We start from the raw sequence: 24,850 nt of genomic DNA on the forward strand, positions 1-24,850 counted from the left end.
GTGATTCTTCCATATGGCCCTGCTGTATTAAGCAACTTCAATTTTGCACAATTAGGATAAACAATGCTACATTTGTCTGTCAGAAGATTCCCTTTTCACTCATAACAAAAATATTATGTTAGCAATTAAATACCAGCCCACCTCAATATATTTCATAGCTAGTCTTACCACTAAGGTAGCATTTCTATGGCAGCAGCAAACACAAAGGATTTCCCTTCCATTGCTATCCTGATATAGCCTCTGCTCAGGAACGATAGGCAAAAAGGGTCATAAAGCATGAAACCTAAAAAGCAGGCAAACAGGCAGGTGACTCCAAGGAAAGTAGAGGGTGGACAAGAGATGCAATGGCAGAGGCTCAAGTTTATGTGAGCTTGAACTCACCTGACAGAACAGTGTAAGACATCAGGGCATGAAAAAATCCCTCTACAGTTTCTCCCAGCAAAACCTGGTCTGATATATTTGGTTTCCTCTTCAACGTCCCTCCCTTTCCTTGGAACAGCTGTGCCTGCCACCCATTGCATGGTCAGTCAGCAATAACACTTTGTGCAGCCCTTGTTGAGGAACATCTCTTCCCTTTAGTCACTGAGGCAGCCATGCACACTCCCTACAGAAATGACATCGAAGAGTACTCATCGTTGCAGTGTGTATATGCCATCCCAATCCACACAAACTCTTCCTGGGAAGCCAACGCAACGCAGAACACAAACCAAACCAAATCAAATACAGTAAATGCAATCAAATGTATCCCACAAACACCATGTAGAACATCATCCTGGCCCAGCTAAGAACTAAACATGGAATCCTCACCAGTAAAAGTGTCTTGCTGTGTTCCCCTCACTGTTAAATGTGTGGACCACAGCTGGTTTTCAACTCAATTTAACTATTTAGATTTGAGGTATCCCCTGTTCAGTCATGTCTTCAGGCAGGCAAGATACATACTGTAGTATAATTAACAAGATGGCTTCATGGCCTCATCACAATGGAGCAAGTTCTTGATCTTCTTGACCTTTCTCCCATTCTCAGAGGCATACCTAGGCTCCCTTGTGCCCTTTGCAAGGAGCTGTATCAGTGCCTGCAAAGCTGGGAGAAACTGTGGAAGCCAACAACCAAATTGACTATGGGGTGAGCGAGACGGAGCTCCTGGCCTAAGAAGCTGAGATAAGTCTATAACCGTGCAGAAAAAATGAACAACTTTTAATAAATTTTCATTCTAGGCCATGCTTTTTTTGTTATCTATGAGATGCCTTTTCTAATACTATTTTTAAATGCTTCTATGTTACTGCATTGACTGACTTCTAATAATAATAATAATAATAATAATAATAATAATAATAATAATTTATTATTATTTGTACCCCGCCCATCTGGCTGGGTTTCCCCAGCCACGGGGGTGGCTTCCATATTATTATTACACCAATATGTTGTGTAACAAAAATCAGCTTGTACAACGGGACTTCTAGTTTCTCTTCTTCCCCCTACAGCCCCTCAAATGCCCCTATAATTTGCTCTAGAGCAGTGATGGCGAACCTTTTAGAGGCTGAGGTGCCCAAACTGCAACCCAAAACGCACTTATTTATCGCAAAGTGCCAACATGGCAATTTAACCTGAATACTGAGGTTTTAGTTTAGAAAAAACAACTCATACATTAACATCTTTTGTCTTAAATGAAAAACACAACAACAGAGCTTTCAATGATACAAACAACTTTTTTTTTGAAAGGTAAAGGTTTGCATTTTGCATGCTTTTGGACAATTAATGTGATTTTTGCTGTTGTACGCATGCTGATAATTTGTATAACCTTGCTGAACTCAAGGCGGTTTACTCCCGAGTAGGAACAACAGACTGGCGGGAGGCCCTGGTGCATCAAAAGTCAACACCTGCTCAGCCGCTTGCCAGGGTTACCACAGCTCTAAATGCACCTGAAAGCAGAGCAGGAAGGCAGGTTGGGCGCAACTGAGCTTGGTGGTGGGGAGGCGGAGCCAGCTCAGAGGCGGCCGTCAGGTTTGGTTGTGATGGCAGATGGGCTTGATCGGTGACTTGAGTAGCGGTGGTGCAGGCTTTGGATGGAGTGGCAGTTTCCTGGCACAAGCCCTCCCCCCCACACACCTGGGCAGCCCCGAGGGTGAAAATGGTGCCCTAGCAGCGCTGGGACCATGCTGGAAGTGGCCAGAAGTCTCCTGCAATGCTGGAGTACCAGTTTCACCTGCTAGCTACGGCCCTGCTTGGGGGGGGGGCGATGCGCATGCCCACAGAGAGGGCTCTGAGTGCCCCCTCTGGCACGCGTGCCATAGGTTCACCACCACTGCTCTAGAGTGTTCCCCAGCCCTGTGGAACAGATTTCCAGGGTGTGTAGAGATTTCCAAGGTGAAGGGAGGAAAGGAAGGAGAAGCCACCTTGCACAGGCAGGTGCCCACTCTTGCTATGTTGGATGTCATTCAGGAGCAATAAGACTCATCCAAATGACTATGTAGTATCCCTTCACCTTGCAATTGCATACATCCTCCAGAATTCATAAGCCAACTGTACTATTATATTATGTAAAGGTAAAGGACCCCGGACGGTTAAGTCCAGTCAAAGGTGACTATGGGGTGTGGCACTCATCTTGCTTTTCAGGCCGAGGGAGCTGCTGTTTGTCCACAGACATCTTTCTGGGTCATGTGGTGCAACAGAACACCATGATGAGTGCCAGAGCGAATGGAAACGCCATTTCCCTTCCTGCCACAGCAGGTTGGCAGAAGCTGGGACAGAGCAGTGGGAGCTCACCCCATCGCACACATTCAAACTGCCGACCTTCCAATCAGCAAGCCCAAGAGGCTCAGACCACAGCGCCACCCATGTCCCCCTGAATTATCTGACAAATATAAAGCGAGCTTTTGAAAATTCCCAGTTTTATAAACTCTTCATACTTTGCACTGAGAAAAGTGCTACTGAGAAAAATCTTGCAATCATAATGACATCATAGAAGCTTTCATATGTAAAGATCAGGATCCCCCTTTATGACATCACAGAACCCTTCCCCAGCTGATGGGTTGATTATATTGCCTGCATTCAAATCTCTCCAGTGCTCAGGCTGAGAGCTTGGTCATGATGGAAGGATTTATCTGATTTATGTAAATCTTTTTTTAGACAATGAATATGAACTTAAACAGTTATTTGCTACGATTCCTACACAGGGAACATCAATTAGCAGAAGACAATTCTTGCTGAAAATTTCACAGAATGTTTTCTCAAGGTCCTTGTCAGGTTTCCCTCCTTTGGACAGTCTTATTGTTTCAAGATGTTATTGGCTTTTGTGAACGACCAGCTTGGACAAGAGTCGGTTGGGATATGACTCCACAGGATCTGGAACTACTGGCAACTAAACAGCAATCTAACTGTTTTCGTGATTCGATGTGTCAAGTATGCCATTGTTTTACTGGCTTAGGACTATCCAAAGAGTCTCTAGAAGTTGTGTATGCTGGTTGTAAAGTAGCATTCCTCATAGTGAGTGGTTTAGTTGTGCACTACCTGTTCATCAAACTGAAACTGAAATTGACACTGGCGAAACCCACAATGGTAAGATATTCTCAACTAGCACATTGTCTGGCTCCCTAGCTTTAATTTCTGACCTTTAACTCAGATTCCAATTTAATAGAAAAATATATGTAAAAAAACAAACCATGAGTCTTAATGCTGATCCCAGTCAGAAGTACTTTCTAAGTAACACGTGTCAGGACAAGGTGAGCACAGCCACGCTATAAATCTACTGGTTTTATTTAACATCAATTTCCTCCACAGCATCCTGGGAGTTATAGTTTGAGCTGACAAATCTGTTAGAGATCCTTAGCACTCTCAGAACTGTGATTTTGCTAATTCTTTGCAAGGACAAAACCATGTATAGTCTGGTGTGTAGATATGCCCAATGTGTACTTTGTATACACAAAAATTTTGAACAACTGAACCACCTGGGACTCTAACTACAGTGAACTGGCTAAATATGTGCCTAATTTATACTTTTACCTACTTATACCTACCTATATGTTAAAGAATCAAGTGATCTCGCTATCTAATAAGCTCAGCAGATAGAAGACCAATGAGCATACAGTGGTACCTCGGGTTACATACGCTTCAGTTTACGGACTTCGCTAACCCAGAAATATTACTTCAGGTTAGGAACTTTGCTTCAGGATGAGAACAGAAATCGTGCTCCGGCGGTGTGGCAGCAGCGGGAGGCCCCATTAGCTAAAGTGGTGCTTCAGGTTAAGAACAGTTTCAGGTTAAGAGCGGACCTCCGGAACGAATTAGGTATGTAACCAGAGGTACCACTATACTACCATAAAGCTAAAGGGAAGGAGTAGGAGATGTTGTTTTTTATGCCACAGGGTCGAATCCAGGACAGCAATCTAAGACCAGGAGTACAGGGATTTCAGACATCAAATTCCTCTTAAAAGGCATAATAGCAGGGTCAGTGAAAGAGATGGCAACACTATTTAACTTGTAAATTGCTTTTGATGCAAAGTATTACTCCCTGTTTTTTCATTTTTCTCAGCCCTGTAGGACAATTGTCCAAGCACCTGCATTTCCAGTTGCTGCCAAAGCGAATGATGAACACACCCACAACATGGACAAAATGCTCTACAGGCTGGTGGCCAATACCTCCAAGATGATGAAATACATGAAGCATGTTGCTCACCGTTACAAGAAAGAAGTCAAATATCGCAAATTAAGCAAAAAGAGCAAAGCAGATGAATTTGATGAAGACGAACAGTTCTTCCCAATTTGTCCCCACAACCACAGCTCCAGTGGAGACACATAATGCATGAAACCTAAAACCTAGGTTCTTCCCTGCTATGTTCAGTTCTTCCTTTCATAATCTTTCCAATCATACTCTTAAGTCAACAGGGTAGCACAATAAATGACAAAAATCTCAACATGCGTGATCAACATTTTTGAGAAGAATTTAATGAAGAATCTTGTGGATGATTGAGGTGAAAGAGGCCCAAATGAAAGGCTATTAAACATTTATTTAAAAAAAAATCCAGCCAAAAATTAATGCCTGTATCTGATATGCTGTGATTCTTCCATATGACCCTGCCCACCTCAATATATTTCATAGCTAGAAGTGTTGTCTCACTGAATTCAAAAGAGACTTACTTCTGAGCAGTTATATACAGTGTCGCACTGTTAGGGGCTCAACTCTACCTATACCAAAGTCTGCCCCACAAGTTGGAGGGCTGTAGCTCAGTGCTAATAGGGTTGTGTTGCAAGTAGAAGGCCCCAGGTTTAATCCCCAATGGCATCTCCCGGTAGGGGTGGGAGAGACCCCTGCCTTCAAACCCCTGAGAGCTGCTGCCAGTCGGTGTAGGTGACAATGAACTAGATGGAGGGATGACCAAACCAGCTTTAAGGCAGTTCCCTATGCTTCCTAAATTATTTAGGGGGGGGGCATCCACAGATGACTGAGTCTCTTATCTTTCCACTTTACTTTTAAACACACACACACACACCAGAGGCAGATTTAGGGGAGCACAACCAGTTTGCCTGCACTGGGTGGTGAGCCAAGAGGGCACATAGCAGATGCTACAATAATGACAGGCAGCAGAAGGCAAGAGGTGGAAGGGCACCAAATACTGGCATTGCAAAGGGCACTGCTTTAAGCCACTGCACACGTGGGGGGGGGGAGAGCACACTTCTGGTTGGAGGGGGAGAGGATCCATTTTCCCAGGTGTTGCAAGCAGTGCCAGAGAGCCCTGTCACACACCAAGGGGCTTCTGGCGGTTCCCTCACAGTGAGAAGTGAACCAGCCGGAGGAGCTTCTCAGTAGTGGTGCCTGCCCTGTGGAACGTCCTCCCATCAGATGTCAAGGAGATGAGTAACACTATAACCTTTAGAAAACACCTAAAGGCAGCCCTGTACAGGGAAGCTTTTTAAGGTTTAATGTTTTGTTATGTTTTTATATACATTGGAAGCAGCCCAGAATGGCTGGGGCACAAATAAAAAAGTATTATTATTGGTCTTTCCATCTCTACTAGGGGCAAAGAGCAGCCTGGCTTTCCCACCTCCCTCACGGCTCCATCGCTCTCTCACTTCAGCGGGGCAAGTTCCTCAGATTTCCTTCTTTTGCCTCTTCCTCCTCCCCTCATGCCGGTGCTACTGTAATGTGTTGGGGGCCACTATTACTGCAAGGACGGCCATGCTGAAGACAAATGCCTGCTCCTCCTGCTGCCTGAGGCAGGGAGCTGGTGAGAGTGATGATCCAGAGGGAAGCCTTGGCTCCAGCCACTGGCCAAGTTGGGCACAGCTAAAGCTGGAAGGAGAAAAGGTGGATTCACAGGCCCTTTCTGCCTGTGTGCACACTCACCTGTGGCACGATTTTCACTCCCCACTGGGATTGCAGCCTTGGTGGGTGCCACTTCACCAATGTCTAGGTATGCCCATTCTACAATGGATAGCCACCGTTGGACTAGACAGGCCTTTGGTCTGAATTACGTTCCATTGTAAACTATACACTGGCCTGTATAGTACTCTGAATGTCCAGCCAGGAGAACATGATCCTGGGGTTTGTACAAACATTCAGGCACCCACCCCGCTGTCTGATTCCAAATAAAGAAAGTTTTTCTTAAGGAACTAGGTTGGTATTACAGATAGTTTTAAGCAAAGTAAATTGTTTTAGCATTCGAGTGAAACATTGGCAGGAACTGAGTAGGAGGAAGGGTAGGGGCGTATTTGTTTTGCATTAAAATGTAAAATCTATATTTAAAATCAATAATATTTTTAAAAAGTGTTATGTGACTGTTCACATTTTAAAATACACATACAGTCATACCTTGGTTCTCGAACAGAATGCGTTCCAGGAATCCGTTCGACTCCCGGAACCATTCGAAAACCATAATAAATATTGATGTTTATCTTTCCTCACCCTTGTTTCTTCTTCTTCTCCTTCTCCTTCATTCATTAATTAAATTTGTATACTGCCCTATACCTGTAGGTCTCATGCAAATCTTCCCTGGTGGGGTAGGGGGTGCCATTTTGGATCCAAGACATTTTGGCATCTGAGGTGGACCCATAAAGTGCAGCTCAGGTGGCTAGTTTTCATACATATATCAGAGCTAGCCATCTGACCTGTACTATGCAAGTATACTCATAGAAATTACAGGGAAGAGGTGGACCCCCCTCCCTTCTAATGAACCCCAGCACAGAATAACATAAAAACAAGAAATTAAATGCATTGAAAAACCTCAGACTGTTGCACTACTAATAGGCACGCCACTCGTGTCCAATGGTGTGCAGTCATTGGACTAGGGAGACTAGGCTAATCCCCTAAATGTTTCCCTAGTGCCTGGGAAGTTTCTGCCTGGCTTAGGAAGAGAGGCGCAATGCTCCTACGGGTCCAAGAGCCCTCCTGCCACCTTCCCAAAGTCTGCCTAGCTTTAAGAAGGAGGCAGCAGAGCTCCAGCATCCTGTCAGAGGCCTGGTGCCTCCTTCCCAAGCCCAGGAAGCTTCTGCCCGGCTTAGGGAAGGAGGCAAGATGCTCACGGGCATGACACCAGCCCCCTCCCCCCAACTGCCCTTGCAAGCTGGTGCCTCTGGCCCTAGCTCTTCCCCTACGAAAAATTTCATCGCAGGCCACTGCTAGTGTCCATTACAGCACTGCTGCAGGACACTTCCCCCTCTGCAACCAGCCATGGTGGGAGCCAATGGAAGGATGGCAACAGCAAGACATTGCCACCCAAGTGCCTCCGAAACAATACAAATGCCACAGTACTCTCAGAAAGACACAGAAACACCTCAGGCACCCACACTTTTAACCAACAAAGGCTGTCCAGGCTGCCAACATTTTGGCATAGGACTGTGTCTTGGAAATGGGTGCTTGTTACAACAACATCAGATATATGGTGTAATGTGCTTAAATGCTGCTGCACCATAAAACCTCTCCCATGCATACCAGCACCAGACTAGCTATGCCCTGATAAAGACCATGGAGCTTTTTATATACACAGCTTTCTTGCTCTTAGGATAACTAGATTCCTAGAGAAAAAATCAGTTTAGTGTCTTATCTTATGACTTTTCTTTTTCTATGAAAATCAGCAATTAAACTGTTTCACAGCATACAGTTAAGCATTATCACGTACTAATATCTGCAGATGAAGTTGCTATTAAAGGCATAGGAACAGAGGTCAGTTAAAAAGTTGGGACACAGTAACTTGCACTGTGTTGGCACTCGGTTTCAGAAGCGCCTGCTGATCATGGTACATTCAAGGCTGGTCACGAGGCCGTGATAATCCCTCAGTTCAAGTGCATTTGACTTGCTTGATTTCAACCATACAAGGCTTGAAGGTGGGATGGTTGAAATTGTACAAGTCAAGGCAGAGAGCTTAAAAGCTCTTTTCATGCTGGGTCCAATTAGGGCTGCCCAACACATAAAGAGCTTTTATGTTCTTCATCTTGTGCATGCCTGTGCAGCATGCTGGCTCCGGAAGGTTCTTTTTTTTTTTAAGGTAAAGGGACCCCTGACCATTAGGTCCAGTCGTGGACGACTCTGGGGTTAAGGCGCTCATCTTGCTCTACAGGCCGAGGGAGCCGGCGTACAGCTTCCGGGTCATGTGGCCAGCATGACTAAGCCGCTTCTGGCGAACCAGAGCAGCGCACGGAAACGCCGTTTACCTTCCCGCCGGAGCGGTACCTATTTATCTACTTGCACTTTGACGTAATTTCAAACTGCTAGGTTGGCAGGAGCAGGGACCGAGCAACGGGAGCTCACCCCATCGCGGGGATTCGAACCACCGATCTTCTGATCGGTAAGTCCTAGGCTCTGTGGTTTACCCCACAGTGCCACCCGTGCCAGCTCTGGAAGGTTATGGGATACTCCTGCAAGATCTTGCGGGACAATCTGAGTTCCTGTAAGATCTTGCACAAGCACCACTAGCCTTCTGAAGTTGCTTGCTGGGCAAGGCCTGAGGCAGTTTTAAGGTAGCGTGACTGGTTTGGTTGGACTGGTCACCGCAATGCAGGGGCTGCCATAACAATGCTGTCCCCCACTGGCAAGGTACACTCAGCTGACTGGCTCCAGTGATACTGGGGATGCTCTTTCTCTCCCCTTCACTCATTAGCTGTGGAGCAGTTCCAAGGATTTGATTATACACAATTTTTGCTTATATGTGCAATTTTTGGAACCAAACCCGTGTACGATGAGGGATTACTGTAAACCACTATGAGACTGTGTGCAAGAATGACACTGTTTTCTTTGGTTACAACTGGCTGATATTTGACAGCAAATTTTATTTGTTTAAGTGTCTTTTATGCTATTCTTCAAATAATAGGCGATGAGCCTGTAGTGAGAAGAAGCATAACAGAATGCATTGTTAGGACTTGCCTTTCTAGGCTCACTGTGAATTTTTGCAGAACTGATCTCACTGAAGGAAGATCACTAGCTGGCAGTTGGGCACCAAACCAGACAGGGTAGTTGAATAGAAGGCTTCCAGTACAAGACCGAGAGCACTGTTGTATGGATGGGGATCTAAGGCTTGGAGATCAGGATGCCACTCAATCTTGGTGACCGAGATGAGAGGCAAAGCTACGTTTCTCTGACCAAAATCCAGCACTGAATCAGTCCAAAAGATGCAGTTCAAATCATATTCATTTACACCTGTCTAGAATTATGGTCTTATCATGAGTAAGATCAGATCCACATCTCAAAGAAGCTTAGAAGTTACCTCTCTTACCTGCCCAATCCAAGAATGCAACACATTCTGTCTGCTCATATCGGCAGGCGATATCTCTAGCCTTTTCACCCCGGGAGGTGGTTGCATAAATGTCAGCTTCCAGTTCTATAAGAGTTTTCAAAGTCTCTAGTTGGCCCCAGGCTGCAGCACAGTGGAGGAGTGTATAACCTGAGAGTGTGAGCCAAATTAGAATGTGTAGTTGTATATAGAATACTTGTTTATAACATTCTCTCTCTCTCTCTCTCTCTCTCTCTCTCTCTCTTCATTCACAAAACAACCAAACATATCCAGCCACTTGGATATCCAGCCAATATTTTAACCAGGATGTACCTTTAGCATCTCAATCTTGAGATACAAACCATTCATTTATTATTATTTTTAAAAGCGGGTTATCAGCATTCATTTACAAACAGACAAGCAACCAGTGTCCACTTAAGGTCCTGGTACAAAAGGGATTTTGTGCTCAAGATACAATATATGTTATACATCCTTTTTTAAATTGTAGTCTGTTCTAAGTGATCTCTTCAAAAATGTTTCCCATTGTCCTGTCAATAATATTATAGATTTCAAAAGAAAAGCCAACTTTTGCCTGCTAAACAGATGGTGCAAATTTTGTAAGTACTAAATATAGGTCCAATGTATTCCAGATGAAAACTGTTATGTTCTGATAGTGCTTTATAGGGCATTTTATGGAAAAACAGACTTGTTATGAACTGCTTGCATGGTGTTCTGCAGAGAGGAAGGATCGCCCTCAGACAACCAGGTAGAGAGGGCTTTTTTCCCAACTACAGAGAAACAAGTATGAGCGGGCAAACTAGTAAAGAAATTGTGCAGTACATTTTTTGCATAACTGGTCAGTTATGTACCTCGGGCCGTCTTATCCTTCAGATCGACCCCATATCTTGCCAGTGTCCGGATAATGTCGCTCTGCCCGGCCATACAGGTTGCATACAGCAGGCCTCTGCCCACAATATCCTTTTCCATTAAAAGCCGATTGCCTTTTTCATGATCAGGATCTTCCAGGTCCTCCAAAATCTGTTGTACTCCCTCTGTGTCACCAGTTAGACAAGCTCTCAGGAGAGGATTGAAAGTGGCTGGTTCCTCTTGAGGCCCCACGTTCTCATGCTCGCTTTTATTTGCCGAGTCCACTATCTCCTCGGTTGATCCCATTTTCCTGGAATAAGCCTGAAAAGGAACAAAATGGAACCTAATTTTTGTCTGCAGGAAATTCATACTATTTGGTCAAGGACAAATCAAAAGGTTGTTACGTCTCTAAGTATCCTTTCTTTTTGACTAGGGGATGTTGGAAGAAAGATAATAAGAAAGAAATCCATCCTAACAGCTATCAGCTCACCTACCCAGGATCACATTTTTACTTTTCCTCATATTAGTCACACATTTTCCATCCAGATTTGTGGCTGAAAACTAATATGCTTCCCATCTTTCATGTCCACTACTAGGTTTTCCTGCGACTCCTGGGAGTAAGAAAGAATGCAGAAAAACTACTTCTGAAAAACCTTGTTTCACCAGAATTACTACACTCACAGTGTGAATCTGTGCGTGTTTATCCAGAAGAAAGTCCCACTGAGTTCAGTTAGTGCACATAGGATTACAAAGTTCCAACATAACTTTCTCAAAATGTGACCCATGAATATTTGATTACACTATTGGCATAACAACATGTGTTTGAAGAAGTCAGATAAAAAGGGAAGATATCAAAATATTAACTCCTGTTGTTCATAAACAATTGGGTGGAACTTATCCAATATGAACACCTAACGTTCTTTGTATTCCACAAAATCTGTAAAAAGTTTCAAAATATAATCCTTTTGCCAAAGTAATTTATCTCCTTTCTGGTTTGGTTCAAAGATACTGTTAGATGTCACCCCTACTCTCCCTGAGCTGTGCAAGATTCCAGCGGATGCATGTGCGCTATACCCAGGGCCTGTTTTTCCTTTTTGGGGTTTTCCGTAAGAAATGAAGTACATGTATTTGTCAGCCTCATTCAAGATGTACCAAATCTATTTGCAGTTTTTTGTGGGGGTTTTTTTGTATTTGTATCCCTCTTGTGCAGCCTTCTCCCAACCTTGGCACCTTCTAGAAGTTGGACCAAAACCCTGATCAGCCTCAGCCAGTGTGACCTGGAATCACCTGGAATGCTGGGATTTGGGGTACAAAGCACCTAAGAACACCAAGCTGGAAAAGGCTACTCCTGTGTTCTGCTAAGATTGCCAAGTGCCAACCTCTCCATGAAGCCTTTGACACGTTCCCCACTGTGAGGAAGTCTAACTGAAATGAAGTCTTCTCCCATTTCATCCATGCCTTGTGCCCATATCTTGACAATGAGTCCCTTTTGAGGCAGAGGCCTGTCCCTTTCTTTGTTCTTTGTAAATGTGCCAATGGGCATGTGGCTGATGCTAAATAAATAAACAAAACAAAATAAAATAAAATATAACCACCAAATAACTTTCTGGACACTCAGATTACCCTGCCTGCCTGATAGCAAAACTACAGGCTTTGTATTCAAGCAACTTATTATTATTAAAACAAACAAAAAATCCTTCCAGTAGCACCTTAAAGACCAACTAAGTTAGTTCTTGGTATGAGCTTTCGTGTGCATGCACACTTCTTCAGATACACTGAAACAGAAGTTACCAGACCCTTCTATATAGTGAGAATTGGCAGATAGCTGTGATGAGCCTGTTGATGACTCTTAACGACTGCAATAGGTCTTACAGGAAAATACAGCTATCTGCCAATCACCCATTGGTGATTGTAAGACCTATTGCAGTCGTTAAGAGTCCTCAACAGGCTCATCGCAGCTATCTGCCAATCACCCATTCCCACCACCCTTCTGAGTAATACCCCTCCCCACCTTCTCACTATATAGAAGGGTCTGGAAACTTCTGTTTCAGTGTATCTGAAGAAGTGTGCATGCACACGAAAGCTCATACCAAGAACTAACTTAGTTGGTCTTTAAGGTGCTACTGGAAGGAATTTTTTTTGTTTTGTCTATATTTTTGTGTATGTGTTTTTTCTTTTTTCTGTTTGTTGTTATTCCTAAAACTTAATAAAATATTATTTTTTAAAAAAGAGATTGGCCAAAGGCTAGCCACTGGCCTATTATTCTCCTACTCCAAGGACTTGTCATCCAGCCAGGTGAGGGGGTAAGGCCAGCCCCCTTCTGTGGGAAGCATCACAGCATGACAATCTAGCTGTATTTAACCAGCTCTTTAGACATATTAAAAGGATGCTTAACAGGCTGGACCACTGAGCTAACAAAGAGACTGGCTTGACTGTGTCAGCAGTTCCTTCTGCTACTGACTCCCATCTTACATATACAATACAAAACCACTGGCTTGGAAGGAATCCAGAGATTTCATTCCAAGCAACCAAGCCCTTCAATCCTATCACAATATGATAGACTCTATAGACTCAATAGGAATGGTTCAGCTAAAAAAGTGCAGATGGTAGCCCTAGCCTTACCATGAAGTAATGTGGAAGGGGATTAGGATTTTTGGCAGCACTAAGAGCTGTGGTGCGATACAGACAGAGCTGACTCAAAGGCACAAGCCACTGGAAGGTTATCTTGGTCTACCAAGATGCATGGAAACTGCAAAAAGGCATTACTGACCCATTTAGACGACAGTTGTGTTGAGGAACTTTGGAGTAGATAGCGTCTCCTATTAATTAGTTGAAGAGGAGGCTGTTATTTGGATTAGGTAAAAATGTCTTTGACCTGCCCCAATTGCATACATAGCACTGGAGATTTCTTATCAGCAATCGATAAGATACATAGGGTTTTAACCTTTTCCTACGGCAGTTTTGGTGCATTTAACCATAGGTTGGAGGCAAGAATGAGAAAGCGGAAGATTTTCCTGGGAAAAGCCTGTATCGCTGTATCCCTGACCAGGAACCCTGTCAAAAAGGATGAGAATATTTCGGCAGCAGAGGACTGGAGGTGCCGCCATCTCCTCCTTAAGTGTGGATGGTGCTACGCTGGGAGTCCCTTCTCTTGGTCCTGCCACCTTCTCAGACACCCACCTTCTCAGACTTCCCAGTGGCTGCTCCCAGACTCTGGAACTCCCTTCTCTGGAGAAGCTAGACTGGATCTCTCTCTCTCCTTGTCCTTCCCAGAGCAGGTGGGAGACCCTCTTTGTTCCAAGGGGCTTCTGACTGCTTCCAATGGAAGGACTGCTGCCCAGCTATTTTATATTGCAATGATTTGGGAATCATTGCAGCAGCTAGACTGGTGACTGGGAGTGGCCGCCGGGACCACACCGGTCCTGAGAGATCTGGATTGGCTCCCAGTACGTTTCCGGGCACAATTCAAAGTGTTAGTGCTGACCTTTAAAGCCCTAAACGGCCTCGGCCCAGTATACCTGAAGGAGCTTCTCCACCCCCATTGTTCAGCCCAGACAATGAGGTCGAGCGCCAAGGGCCTTCTGGCAGTTCCCTTGCTGCGAGAAGCCAAGTTACAGGGAACCAGACAGAGGGCCATCTTGGTGATGGTGACCGCCCTGTGGAACACCCTCCCTTCAGATGTGAAGGAAATAAGCAGCTATCCTATCTTTAAAAGACACCTGAAGGCAGCCCTGTTTAGGGAAGTTTTTAATATTTAATGCTGTATTGTTTTTAACACTCAATTGGGAGCTGCCCAGAGTGGCTGGGGAAACTCAGCCAGATGGGGGGGTATAAATAATATATTATTATTATTTGCCTGACTTTAATATATAGATTTAATATAAATAGTTTCGAGTCTACCAATATTTAATTGTATTCCCCCCCCCCCCTATGTTTTAAGCAATTATTTTCCCTCTCTCTTTTTAAAAAATCTGGAAGTCCCGTCCTATCAGGGGGAAAGCGGGGTAGAAATGAAAGAGAATGATCCACACAAAGAGCTGCCGAAACAGAGTCAGCTAGACTCGTACGCATTCAGCTGAAGCTACTGCATCTAGCGATGGCGTTGAGATTGCTGCAGCAGCCCCGCTTTCCTTCGGGGTCAGTCGGGGGCTTAACCAACTCCAGCAGAGGCCGGTGGTTTGGTAGGCCCGCGCCGGTTGCTAGGCTACCCAGCCTTTCGCTCCTTGTGCGCAGGCGCGTCGCCTTGCGCTTTCTGACAGGAAGGGGAAAAAACCCAACGCAAGCCGACTTGCGACGTTCATCTCGTTGGTAGAATGCTTTTTGTCAACCGACGGGCTCTTGTTAATAAAGTTTCAACAATGAGGTTGTTTCCCCGCCTCCTCTTTGCCCGGGAGGGGAGGGGAGGCGTCCAGGAACCAATCAGATTCCTCTCCCGCGTCGCTCTCCCCCTCCATCTCTGGGTTGGAAGGGGAGGCGGCCCGCGGGAACCAATCAGGTTCCCGCACACGGAGTGGAAGGGGCGGAGGGAAGGCGTCGGCGTCGCCGCCGAGCGAGAGTTTTTATTTTCGTTGTTGAAACTTTATTGTCCCCTCCCTCCCCGTAGACAGTCGCCCGTGCTGAGGGGAAATGATGCGCTGACTGAAGCGGGCGGGCGACCCGTCGAGCCCAACAGGCCTCGGGATGTCAGGGAGCCGGCAGCCGCCGCCCCAGCAGCAGCAGCAGCACTCGACTCCCGCGCCGGGGCCTGGCGCCGCGGCGGCCCCCCCGGGACCTTCCTCTTCCTCCGCAGCCTCCTCCGTCACCACCTCGGCCTCCGCGGCGGCCTCCTCGGCGGCGCCGGGCTCCTCCGCCTGCGCCCCGGCGGGGCTGGGGGCCCCCGCGCGGCCTGTGCTGGTGGCCGCCGTGGTCTCCGGCTCCTCCTCCTCCGGCGGGGGGCTTTCGCGGCTGGCCGGGGCGGCCCGGGCCGGGGCCTCGGGGAGCGGCGCGGCGGCGGGCGGCGCGAGCGGCAGCAGGAAGAGGCCGCTGCTCACCCCGCTCTGCAACGGCCTCCTGAACTCCTACGAGGACAAGAGCAACGACTTCGTGTGGTGAGTTGGGCGGGGAGCGAGGGAGGGCGAGAAGCCGCCACGGGGATAGCCGAGAAATCCCCATTAGCAGCGACGCTCCCAGGCCAGAAGGGTTTCCTTTCTGACAGGTAAAGGCCCACCCAGAACGGCTCTTCCATGTCGAGGTGTCTTTATATTATTCTGTTTTGTGTTGAGCTTTCAAAGTTTCCAATTGGTGTTTTGTTTTGGTACTGGCCATTGACCGTAATAAAACGGTCTAATAATAATAACAACAGTGGCGGTGGCAGGCTGCACACGTGCACACTGATGCAGAGCATAAAGTCCTGGAATTGTAGAGTTGGAAGGCACCACGAAGGCCACCTAGTCCAACCACCTGCCCAAGGTGGGAATTGAACCCGCAACCCTGAGGTTAAGAGCCTCACACTCACCTCCCAAGCCTTCAAAGTGCGCCTCGGTCACCAGTCCCTACCTTGCAGAGGGATTGTTATGAAAGGTTATCGGAAGGAAGGCTTGTTCACATGAGCGCCTGTGGAGTGCTGAGCCCTCAGGAGAAAGTGCCGAAATGCACAAAATCTCTATAACAGCCCTGTGAGGTAGGTCAGTGTTGGATTGAGCTTTGAGGATGGGACCAGGTAGGCCTTTGTTCCAAATGCAAACAGAGCTGTTTTTTTCCTTAATGCACAGGGATAGGGGCATGTTGCCTTTATGCGTTCATGGCTGAGGAGTGGTTTGAACTCGGGATTTAGTACCTTATGTTTAAGGAGAGTTCTTACATGTTCTCTTAAAAGCAAAACCTGCTGTGTTCTGTACAGTTTATTTGCTTGTAGTTATGGCTGTGGTTGCAACCAGGTAACGGAAAAGTTCAGCACCTTTGAACTCATCTCTTCTATGTAGGTGACTGAGGTTTGCACCAGATTTGAAAAAGACAGGTCTGCTGTTGGAAAGTTGGAAAGACTGTAATGCACAAGTAGCTTGTGGGGTTGCTCTGTAGCCAATTTTGGCAAAAAGGATTTGAGGAAACTGGCAAGATTTTAATCAAAACCTTCTTTGTGCTCCTCAGCTTGGGTTGTTATGTCTGTTTGATAATCAAAGTGCAGATTTACCTCACAAGGTTTTCAAGTGAGTGGTGGCTCACCAACTGATCGCTAAACACTCAAAAAATGTCCTAGGGTTAACTACGTTAATTTCAGATGATACAGGTGGCATTTTTTGGCAAATTTCCCCAGCTGAGGAATTAACAGGTAGATAAAAGGCTTTGAAGGGTAAAAAGAAGATGGATTTGACAATATACTGTATTCTTGAATAAATCGAGCCACACTACAATTCCTCCACTGAAGCATGGTAATTTCGAAAAAATGTTGGAAAGGCTTTAGGATGTATAACAGTTTATGGCAGGGGTCTGCAACCTGCGGCTCCGGAGCCGCATGTGGCTCTTTTACACCTTTGCTGCGGCTCCGGGGCAGATACTAGCGAAGGGAGGAGGCGCATTGTGCGCCCCGACACTCCCCACTGTGGCGGGCGCTGTACTGGCTGTGACGTCGCATGTGGGCGGTGTGTGTGTTAGTTTTGCGGCTCCCAGGTTTTTTTTTCTTCGGAAACGGGTCCAAGTGGCTCTTTTTGTCTTAAAGGTTGCAGACCCCTGGTTTATGGTGACTATTTCTTGTTATACAGATAAATTCCTTAGTAACAAACACTGTTTTGTAAATCTTTGAATAAAAATATTTATAAAAAATAAATACCAGTTACAACCCTGCCAGCTTCTATTCTCTATCCACCCAGCTTTTGGAGAAGTAGATCATAGGCTTCCGTTTTCATGCATAAGGATAAAACCAGTAAGAGAAGATCTGTCAGAATCTCTTTAGCTAAAAAATTACTTAGCTAAAACTGAAGCCTTATTAACACATTCAGAAAACATTGTGTACTCAGTGAAATAGACCTAGGTAATGTTGACTGTAAGGTTATATTTTATATGGCACTGGCAGGACTTGTAGCCTAGGGCAGTAGGTGACTTCTGTCTGTCCTGGCAAGAAGATGCAGTGTAGAATTCAGTAAGTTTCTTTAGGATACAGAGCAGGGTGAAGCAAAAGATTGCTTGGATCACCATGCTTACTTTCTCTTAAGACAGTATGAAAACTGAAGTGACTGCTACCTTTGTTTTAAAAATACTTGCTTATCTTGGGGGTGGGCAGTTTTTTGCTGTTCCTTCTATAGAGGAAAATAAGTCTATGCAGATTTAGTTCAAATACTGTTTGTTGTTGTTGAATCTGGTTTTTAACCAAAAATGATCTGGAGTCTTGAGTTTCATTCTAGAGTTTTTAGGACAAATACTGTGAACATTTTGTTTCTACTTTGAGGATTGATACACTAAAAGAGATTAATGCACCCTTTTGACCTTTCCTAATTTGTGAGTCTTGAGGCTTAGTTGTGGGCTCTCCTTCTCAACACTGTTAAAGAAGACGTTAAATATTCTAGAAGGATCTCACTCATGTATGTAGATAAGACAATTTGATAAACATTTTATACTTGGGATTTCATACAGCTTTTGACAAAATCCCTCATCAAAAGTTGCTAAGCCAACTTTGGCCTGTAAGAAGACAGGTGGCAACAGTGGAAGAGATTTGGGTGTTGGAGCAGCTGGCACCTCTTGCAGACTACTAGAAGGCAGGAGGCAGGCAAAGATGGTAAAGCTGTGATATGACTTACTGGAGCCATCACAAAGAGAGTGGCAGTCATATTCCAGTTCTAGAGTGCCACTTTGGAGGATGAAAAGATTGTTGTGGAGGCAAAGTGAATTTGAGAAGAAAATGCCTGGGAGGTAGTGAAGATATTTTGCTAACTCCGCCACTTAATCTTTTTGAAGTTCAATTCCCAATGAAAGGTGCCTTTTGACTTATGCAATTTCAAATATCATTCCAGATATATTATTCCAGATGTATCTTTCATCTCAACATATTTAAGCAGAGTACTTTAGGTGGAACTATTGCATTTACTGCTTTTATGCCATTTTTTGGGAAGGTTTTTAAAGTTGTTGCACATGAGATTATTTGAATCAGCTGGTTGGTTTCAGCACAGTTCAATGGTTTCCAAATAAATTGATATAGGCTTTAACAATGGGCTGGTTTGCACACCACATTAAACCATAGTTCAAAATAAATTGTGGTGCTTTAATCCTCCCCTGCTTCTCCCTTGCTGCTGCTTATGTGTCTGGAAGGAAGAAGAAGAAGAGTTTGGATTTGATATCCCGCCTTTCACTCCCCTTCAAGAGTCTCAAAGCAGCCAACATTCTTCTTTCCCTTCCTCCCACACAACAAACACTCTGTGAAGTGAGTGGGGCTGAGAGACTTCAGAGAAGTGTGACTGGCCCAAGGTCACCCAGAAGCTGCATGTGGAGGAGCGGAGACGCGAACCCGGTTCCCCAGATTACAAGACTACCGCTCTTAACCACTACACCACACTGGCTCTCAAGCTCAAGCAAGCCATAGTGAGAAACGAACCCAGATTCTGATGCAATAGAAAGCCAGACTTTGCCTAGTTTCCTTCTTTATGTGGCAGGAGCTAGGTAGGAGCAGCAAAGCGTCTGCGATTTCACCAGTGTGCACTAGTGTGCTGCTTGTTCCCATTAAACCATCATTAACTATGCTTAACCAGGCCAGTGTCTGTTTGTATTTGTTTGATGTTCCTTAGGCGCTGTTCATTCTCTCCCTCTTCTCTTCCCCCTCTCCAGTAAATGGAAAGGTTGACTGTTTAACTTATGTGATGCATTACTTACACAGCTTTCCCCTCTTTGTTCCAGCCCCATCTGCTTTGATATGATTGAAGAAGCTTACATGACAAAATGTGGGCACAGTTTTTGGTAAGATTTGTTGACCAAACTGCATAGCATGATAAATTTATTTATAAAATTAAGTGTTGTGGGCGGGGGTTGGATTATTGGATGCACCCTGTGCCTAGGGTGGATTTTGAGCAATTGGCACAGAATGACATTTTCATGGATACTTCCTAGAGATAGATCCTGAAGACTGTACTGCAACCTGCTTTTAGAGTATTTTCCTAGTTAATTTCGTACACAAAACTTATTAATCTGCATTGGGGAATGTCATCTATTGCATAATACCTGAAGTGGTGTTTTTTAGCATAAGAACACTGATCTGTGTAGCAGCTTCCCAGTGCATGTAACCATGATGGGGAGAGACTTGGGCTGCTCTTAATATTAGCCTTAAACGAAGGGCTTGCATGTATAATCTTCTCTGCATAGGACATTTTAAAGCATAAGTCAGTTGGGATGTTGCATAATGCAGGGGAAAATGGTGAAACTCACAGAAGTGGTCCCATGTCTGAGTCCAAGATAATTACCATGCAAATGCTTATAGTCATTATCCAAAATATAAAATGGATATCACTTGGTAGTTCCTAAATGTGTATTGACCACATAATAAATAAACTTTGAATCAATAAACAAATTGGGGATTCATAATCAATAACAAATTGAGGATTGAAGCAAATTATAAAATAACAAAATTCTTCTAAAAATCTGGTTAAAGAGATTGCATTAATTATACCTGTCGTCCAAATATAGGCTTGCAAGAATGTTTTTAAACTACTTTTACTCATCTTCCTTTCATGATCTCTGAGCACTTGATCAAAATACTTGCACATGGTTGCTGTTGGATGAATGGGGCACATTATGGATAGTGTTGAGGTACCACCTGCCTTGCTGACTTGCAGTCTTTCTACCTGATCTGAGGTGTTCTCAGATGTGATTTTGACATGCCCCGGGCTATTAATGGTAACTGCTGACTGGGCCAAGGTGGTAATTAAATGCCTTTCTGAGAGTGGGAGTGGTCCTAGGCCTTCTGAGAGATGAATCATTAAGAATATTCTGCTCCAGTATAGGATATTCTAACAAGTATAGGCCAGTTGCAGGTGATGCCTTTCTAGACAAGCGTCTTGAGTGAGTAGTCGCTTACCTACTCCAGGCTCTCTTGGGTAAAACTGATATTCTAGATCCATTTTAATCAGGGTTCGGGTCCAGTTTTGGTTACCCTAATGACCTATTTTGTGAAGAAGGTATTGATCTCCTTGATCTCTTGGTGGCTTTCAGTACTATCCAAAATGTTTTATCTACTTGAAGATCTTGATTGGTCTTTTACCTGAAGCCATCTAGGCCATAGGCCTACTTCTGCAATATTTATGGTATACAATGCAAGTAGAAAGCAAGGGATAAAAGAATGCGGCACAACATACTCAGTTGTACACATGCTCTTGCTTGCTGTGTTTTCTTTCTCATGGTTCTGGTTTGTTTTCCCTTCAACAGCTATAAATGTATTCATCAAAGCCTGGAAGACAACAACAGATGTCCCAAATGTAATTATGTTGTAGATAACATTGACCATCTTTACCCCAACTTTTTAGGTAAGTTTTAGGATTTGTTGGTGTTGCAGCATTGAATAATTATACTCTAACTTGGGTTTTAATGAGCAAATCTTGTATCATCTGTTTTCTCCTTATTTTTCTAAACATCATTTTGCTAACTTTACAGAATTTGGGTGGCATTCAGCCAGATTTTACTCAGAGTAGACTCACTGAAATTAATGGACATTACTAAGTTAGATCCATTAATATCAGTTGGGTCTCTGAGTTAAGCGTAGTTGATACCATTCAATGTTTCATAGAATGCAGTCTATAAGCAGGTTGTGCTTTAATACATTTTCTAGTCAAGCAGCATGTTGTCTGACATGCTGAAAAAGTGCTTAGAGCACACTTTGTTTACTGGATTTGGCTTAATTCTTATGGGCATGATGGATAGAGAATGGAATGTTGCTGTAATAAAGAACCTGGATATAGTGTTGTGCAAAATAGATAAATTACCCTTGTGTCAAGGATGGCATATTTGCAAAGTATGTTTTTAAAAATGTTTTTGACATTGAATTTTAAGTTGTTGTAACCCTCCCTACTTATCATCTAGCTAGGTTTGCTTAGTAAGCTAGGTTTTATACTGGATTTTGCCATAGATGAGGGAAACATTTGGAATATAGCAAGTATGCGTAATTTTTGCTACTGCGAAGCAACAGACTTTAGATCTCTGGTTGGGATGTGTGTGTGTGAGTTAGAGATGCAATCTGGAAAGCTTTTTAAGATCTTTCGGAACTGCTGCGCTGCTGTTATTTCTTCTGTTCTGCTTCTTACTTCCACGACACCATCTGTCATGATGGAATATCTCATTGTCCTTCTATCAACCTGCTTTGTTCCTTCTTTAGATCACTTCTTTACTAGGCTATTGTAACTTGTGCTGCCCCTGAGCCCTTGTGTGTGTCACATTTATCAAACTGTCCTTACCATGCACTCCTGTCTTGTTAATCTAATACAGAGTAGGAGCATTCTGTGCAGGGATACTTTACAATAATTTAATACAAGATCCGTGTAGCGGAGTATGAACCTTGGGTGCATATTTGCTGTGCCAAGATAGCATAACACACAAGCTAGCACCAAGCAGAATCAAGGATGTAGGTGGCTTGCACAAACACTTTCTCCTCCAAGAAAATATGCCTGCCTGTTTTACTGACTTTCCACCACCCCAAAATGTGTCTTTAGCTGCCAGCTCTGCTGCCTAATACCTGACAGTGATGCTCAAGTGTGAGTTCCAGTACTTTAATGTCCCCACTAGATAGTGCTCAGGTGCCGCTTTAGGTTTCATATAGGTAACCATTTCTCCAGTATCAGTAACGTCAGATGATCTAAATTGTTGTGTGAAAATATCACTACTAATAAGGGGTTAATTGGAAACAAATGGTGCTTTGGCAGTGAACTGGCATGGAAAAAGATAGGGGGTTTGGGATTTCCTTGAAGATGATTCTAACCTCTTCCCCACTTCTTTGTCCCAAAAAGTATTCCCCTAGAAATTTAACAGTGCACTGTATACCCCATTGTATGATGTCTAGATCAGTGAGAGAATTATCCTTATGTAAGTGAGCTACATTGTGCAGTGAAATGCGTACATTTGATTACAGCAGGCATAGGCAAACTCCAGCCCCCCAGATGTTTGGGACTACAGTTCAGTTCCCATTACCCCTGACCACTGGTCCTGTTAGCTATGTATGATGGGAATTGTAGTCCCAAACATCTGGAGGGCTGGAGTTTGTCTATGCCTGGATTACAGGCATACCTTCCCGACTTATGCACATCCCACTCGCACATGAACTTGTTTAAAATAGATAGATAGATAGGCAGGCTTTCCCTTGCTTGGGGCTGCTGCCTGAGCTAGGGGAGGTGTCCTTTGATCAGGCAGCACTGGGCAGGAGGCTCCCATCCTGGCAGCAGTTCTGCTAGTGCCCTTCTTGGTTCTTGCCCCCCCCCCCCCCCCGTGGCCACACAGAAAGGTAGGCTCAGGTGAAGCTGGGTAGTAGCCCCAAGTGATTTCCAGGGTAAGCTCTGTTTCTCTCTCCCCCACGCTCTATTTAAATGGAGTGCTCCCCACTTTATGCATTTTCACTTCTGCACATAAGTAGGGGGATGCCTGTAATCCAGTGTTTAAAATGTGCTTTCCTCTCCCCCCCCCCCCCCCGCTTGCCAAATGCTTGGTACTTAAATGCTGTGTTCTTCTACTTTGCTCATTCTGTTATAAACAAAAATATATACCCTCCCAAGAGGTCTGGATTATTGCGTTTTTCTCTCACTACATTTCTAGATATTTTGCTCTAGGAAATCTAAGGTACTGACCTGTTTGAGAAAGTGTGGTAACCAGCTGGGAATATCTAAATGTGAATGTGCTTGACCCTGTGCTGTAGGCAAGACTCATTTATTGCATAGCAAGGAAGGTCCCTTGCTATGAAAAAAATTAAGTGTTGTTGTTGGTTTTTATTACTTTGAATGTGTAAACAAACTACACATGGAGTGAAATTCTGGAGAGAACATAGGTTAAAGTGTTTGTTTTAATTATTCAGATCTTATTTGAATATTTAAAACCTATTTATTTAAATATTTAAAGCCTACATCAGATGATCTCAGGGTAGAGTACACATATATATAAAAGTAATTCTAATTAAGAATAAGCAGCAAATAATTATAAAACACATGGTTATAGTATTAATCTGTAAGATCAACAGTTCCCCAAAGCCTGAGAAAATAACTAGGTCTCAATGCTGAAACGCAAACAAAGTTGGTATCAGGTGGATCTCAGATGGGAAGATATTCCACAGGAGGGTGTGTAAATCCCAAAGGTGGGATAGTTGAGAAGGGCCTCCCCAAAAGATCACAATGCTCAAGCACAATACAGGGAGAGACACTACTTCAGCCCAGTTGTCCAGGGCTTTGTAAGTCTCAACCAATACCTTTAAATTTGGACCGGAAATGCATTGGCAGCCAGTGCAGTTTCTTAAAAACTGATTTTATGTGGTTGCATTTAACTGTTCCCTTTATGGCCTAGCTGTCCAACATTACTTCATTTTCAGCTGTTCAATATTTTATTTCATAATGTGTGGCTTTATCAGCAATTTATTTACACATACTTAAACCATGTGTTTTGCAATGTTACTGTGTAAACAAAAGAGACAATCTATAGAAAAAGTTGTGAAATGATTTTAATTCAGTCAGATTAAATGAGTAAAACTGAGAGGTTGGAAAGATTCCTTTGTTTGATTTGCCGAGTAAGACTAATTTCCTAGTAAACATGCTTCAAGACAAAACACACAACACACACAACCACATATGTAAAAAATCACTGTTTATTTTTTCCCCTTTTGTTTAGTGAATGAACTTATCCTTAAACAAAAGCAAAGATTTGAGGAAAAGAGATTCAAACTGGACCATTCAGTGAGTAGCACCGTATGTCCAAATTTCTTACTCTCATTTTTCTTCTGGGTAATCATTTTAGTTACGGGTACTGTTTGTTCAGATTTGTTGCTTAAAACCACACGTCATCATGGCAGGAAACATGAGAGATGCATGTGGAGATGAAAAATGGAACAAAAATATTCTTTAAAATTAAATTTTATTATTACTTTAGATTTTGTGATAGGTTTTTATATTCTAGGAATCAGTTATGCAGTTCCAATATACATATCCAGCTTTTTCTGTTGCAAACGGAGGCTTGGATTTGAGTGGAGATGTGTGTAAATAGTCATAGGTGTTCAGAGAAAACAAATTGATGTAGCGTACCAGGTGTAATAAGCTCATATAACTACAATCCTGGACTGATATAGAGTTGGAAGGGACCCTGAGGAT

At 43.9% G+C, this 24,850-nt stretch overlaps 3 protein-coding genes across 8 annotated transcripts in view; 2 read left to right on the forward strand and 1 right to left on the reverse strand.

Moving 5' to 3' along the window:
• Nucleotides 1-201: 201 nt before the first annotated feature.
• On the reverse strand, nucleotides 202-12,197 carry LOC310846847 (ankyrin repeat domain-containing protein 45-like). 4 transcript variants are annotated; one of them, XM_083744023.1, is made up of 4 exons: nucleotides 11,853-12,197; nucleotides 10,568-10,886; nucleotides 9,702-9,869; nucleotides 202-604 (listed from the first exon to the last, which is right to left on the reverse strand). In XM_083744023.1, exons 1-4 carry the CDS (start codon nucleotides 12,015-12,017, stop codon nucleotides 576-578), a joined length of 681 nt encoding a protein of 226 aa, XP_083600149.1. In that variant the 5' UTR covers nucleotides 12,018-12,197; the 3' UTR covers nucleotides 202-575. The 4 variants fall into 4 exon arrangements, with proteins under 4 accessions (XP_083600149.1, XP_083600151.1, XP_083600152.1 ...); XM_083744025.1 differs by lacking the exon at nucleotides 11,853-12,197 and adding an exon at nucleotides 11,247-11,509 and having other exon boundaries at nucleotides 209-604; XM_083744026.1 differs by lacking the exon at nucleotides 11,853-12,197 and adding an exon at nucleotides 11,078-11,193 and having other exon boundaries at nucleotides 209-604.
• On the forward strand, nucleotides 3,023-4,912 carry LOC310846853 (uncharacterized protein). The gene is made up of 2 exons (XM_083744033.1): nucleotides 3,023-3,555; nucleotides 4,529-4,912. Exons 1-2 carry the CDS (start codon nucleotides 3,220-3,222, stop codon nucleotides 4,793-4,795), a joined length of 603 nt encoding a protein of 200 aa, XP_083600159.1. The 5' UTR covers nucleotides 3,023-3,219; the 3' UTR covers nucleotides 4,796-4,912.
• A 2,926-nt stretch (nucleotides 12,198-15,123) lies between the features above and the next one.
• Nucleotides 15,124-24,850, forward strand: part of COP1 (COP1 E3 ubiquitin ligase) — a 102,898-nt gene continuing 93,171 nt past the window's right edge. The window contains exons 1-4 of one of the 3 annotated variants that reach the window (XM_083743857.1): nucleotides 15,124-15,652; nucleotides 19,425-19,484; nucleotides 20,946-21,043; nucleotides 24,375-24,451. In XM_083743857.1, the coding sequence (XP_083599983.1) occupies nucleotides 15,246-15,652; nucleotides 19,425-19,484; nucleotides 20,946-21,043; nucleotides 24,375-24,451 (642 nt within the window). In that variant the 5' untranslated portion in view covers nucleotides 15,124-15,245. The remainder of the gene's footprint in view (nucleotides 15,653-19,424; nucleotides 19,485-20,945; nucleotides 21,044-24,374; nucleotides 24,452-24,850) is intronic. The other 2 variants (XM_083743856.1, XM_083743858.1) reach the window with 2 other exon arrangements.

Source organism: Podarcis gaigeae (assembly GCF_964106915.1).
Source record: "Podarcis gaigeae genome assembly, chromosome: 6".
In the NCBI taxonomy this organism is placed as follows: domain Eukaryota; kingdom Metazoa; phylum Chordata; class Lepidosauria; order Squamata; family Lacertidae; genus Podarcis; species Podarcis gaigeae.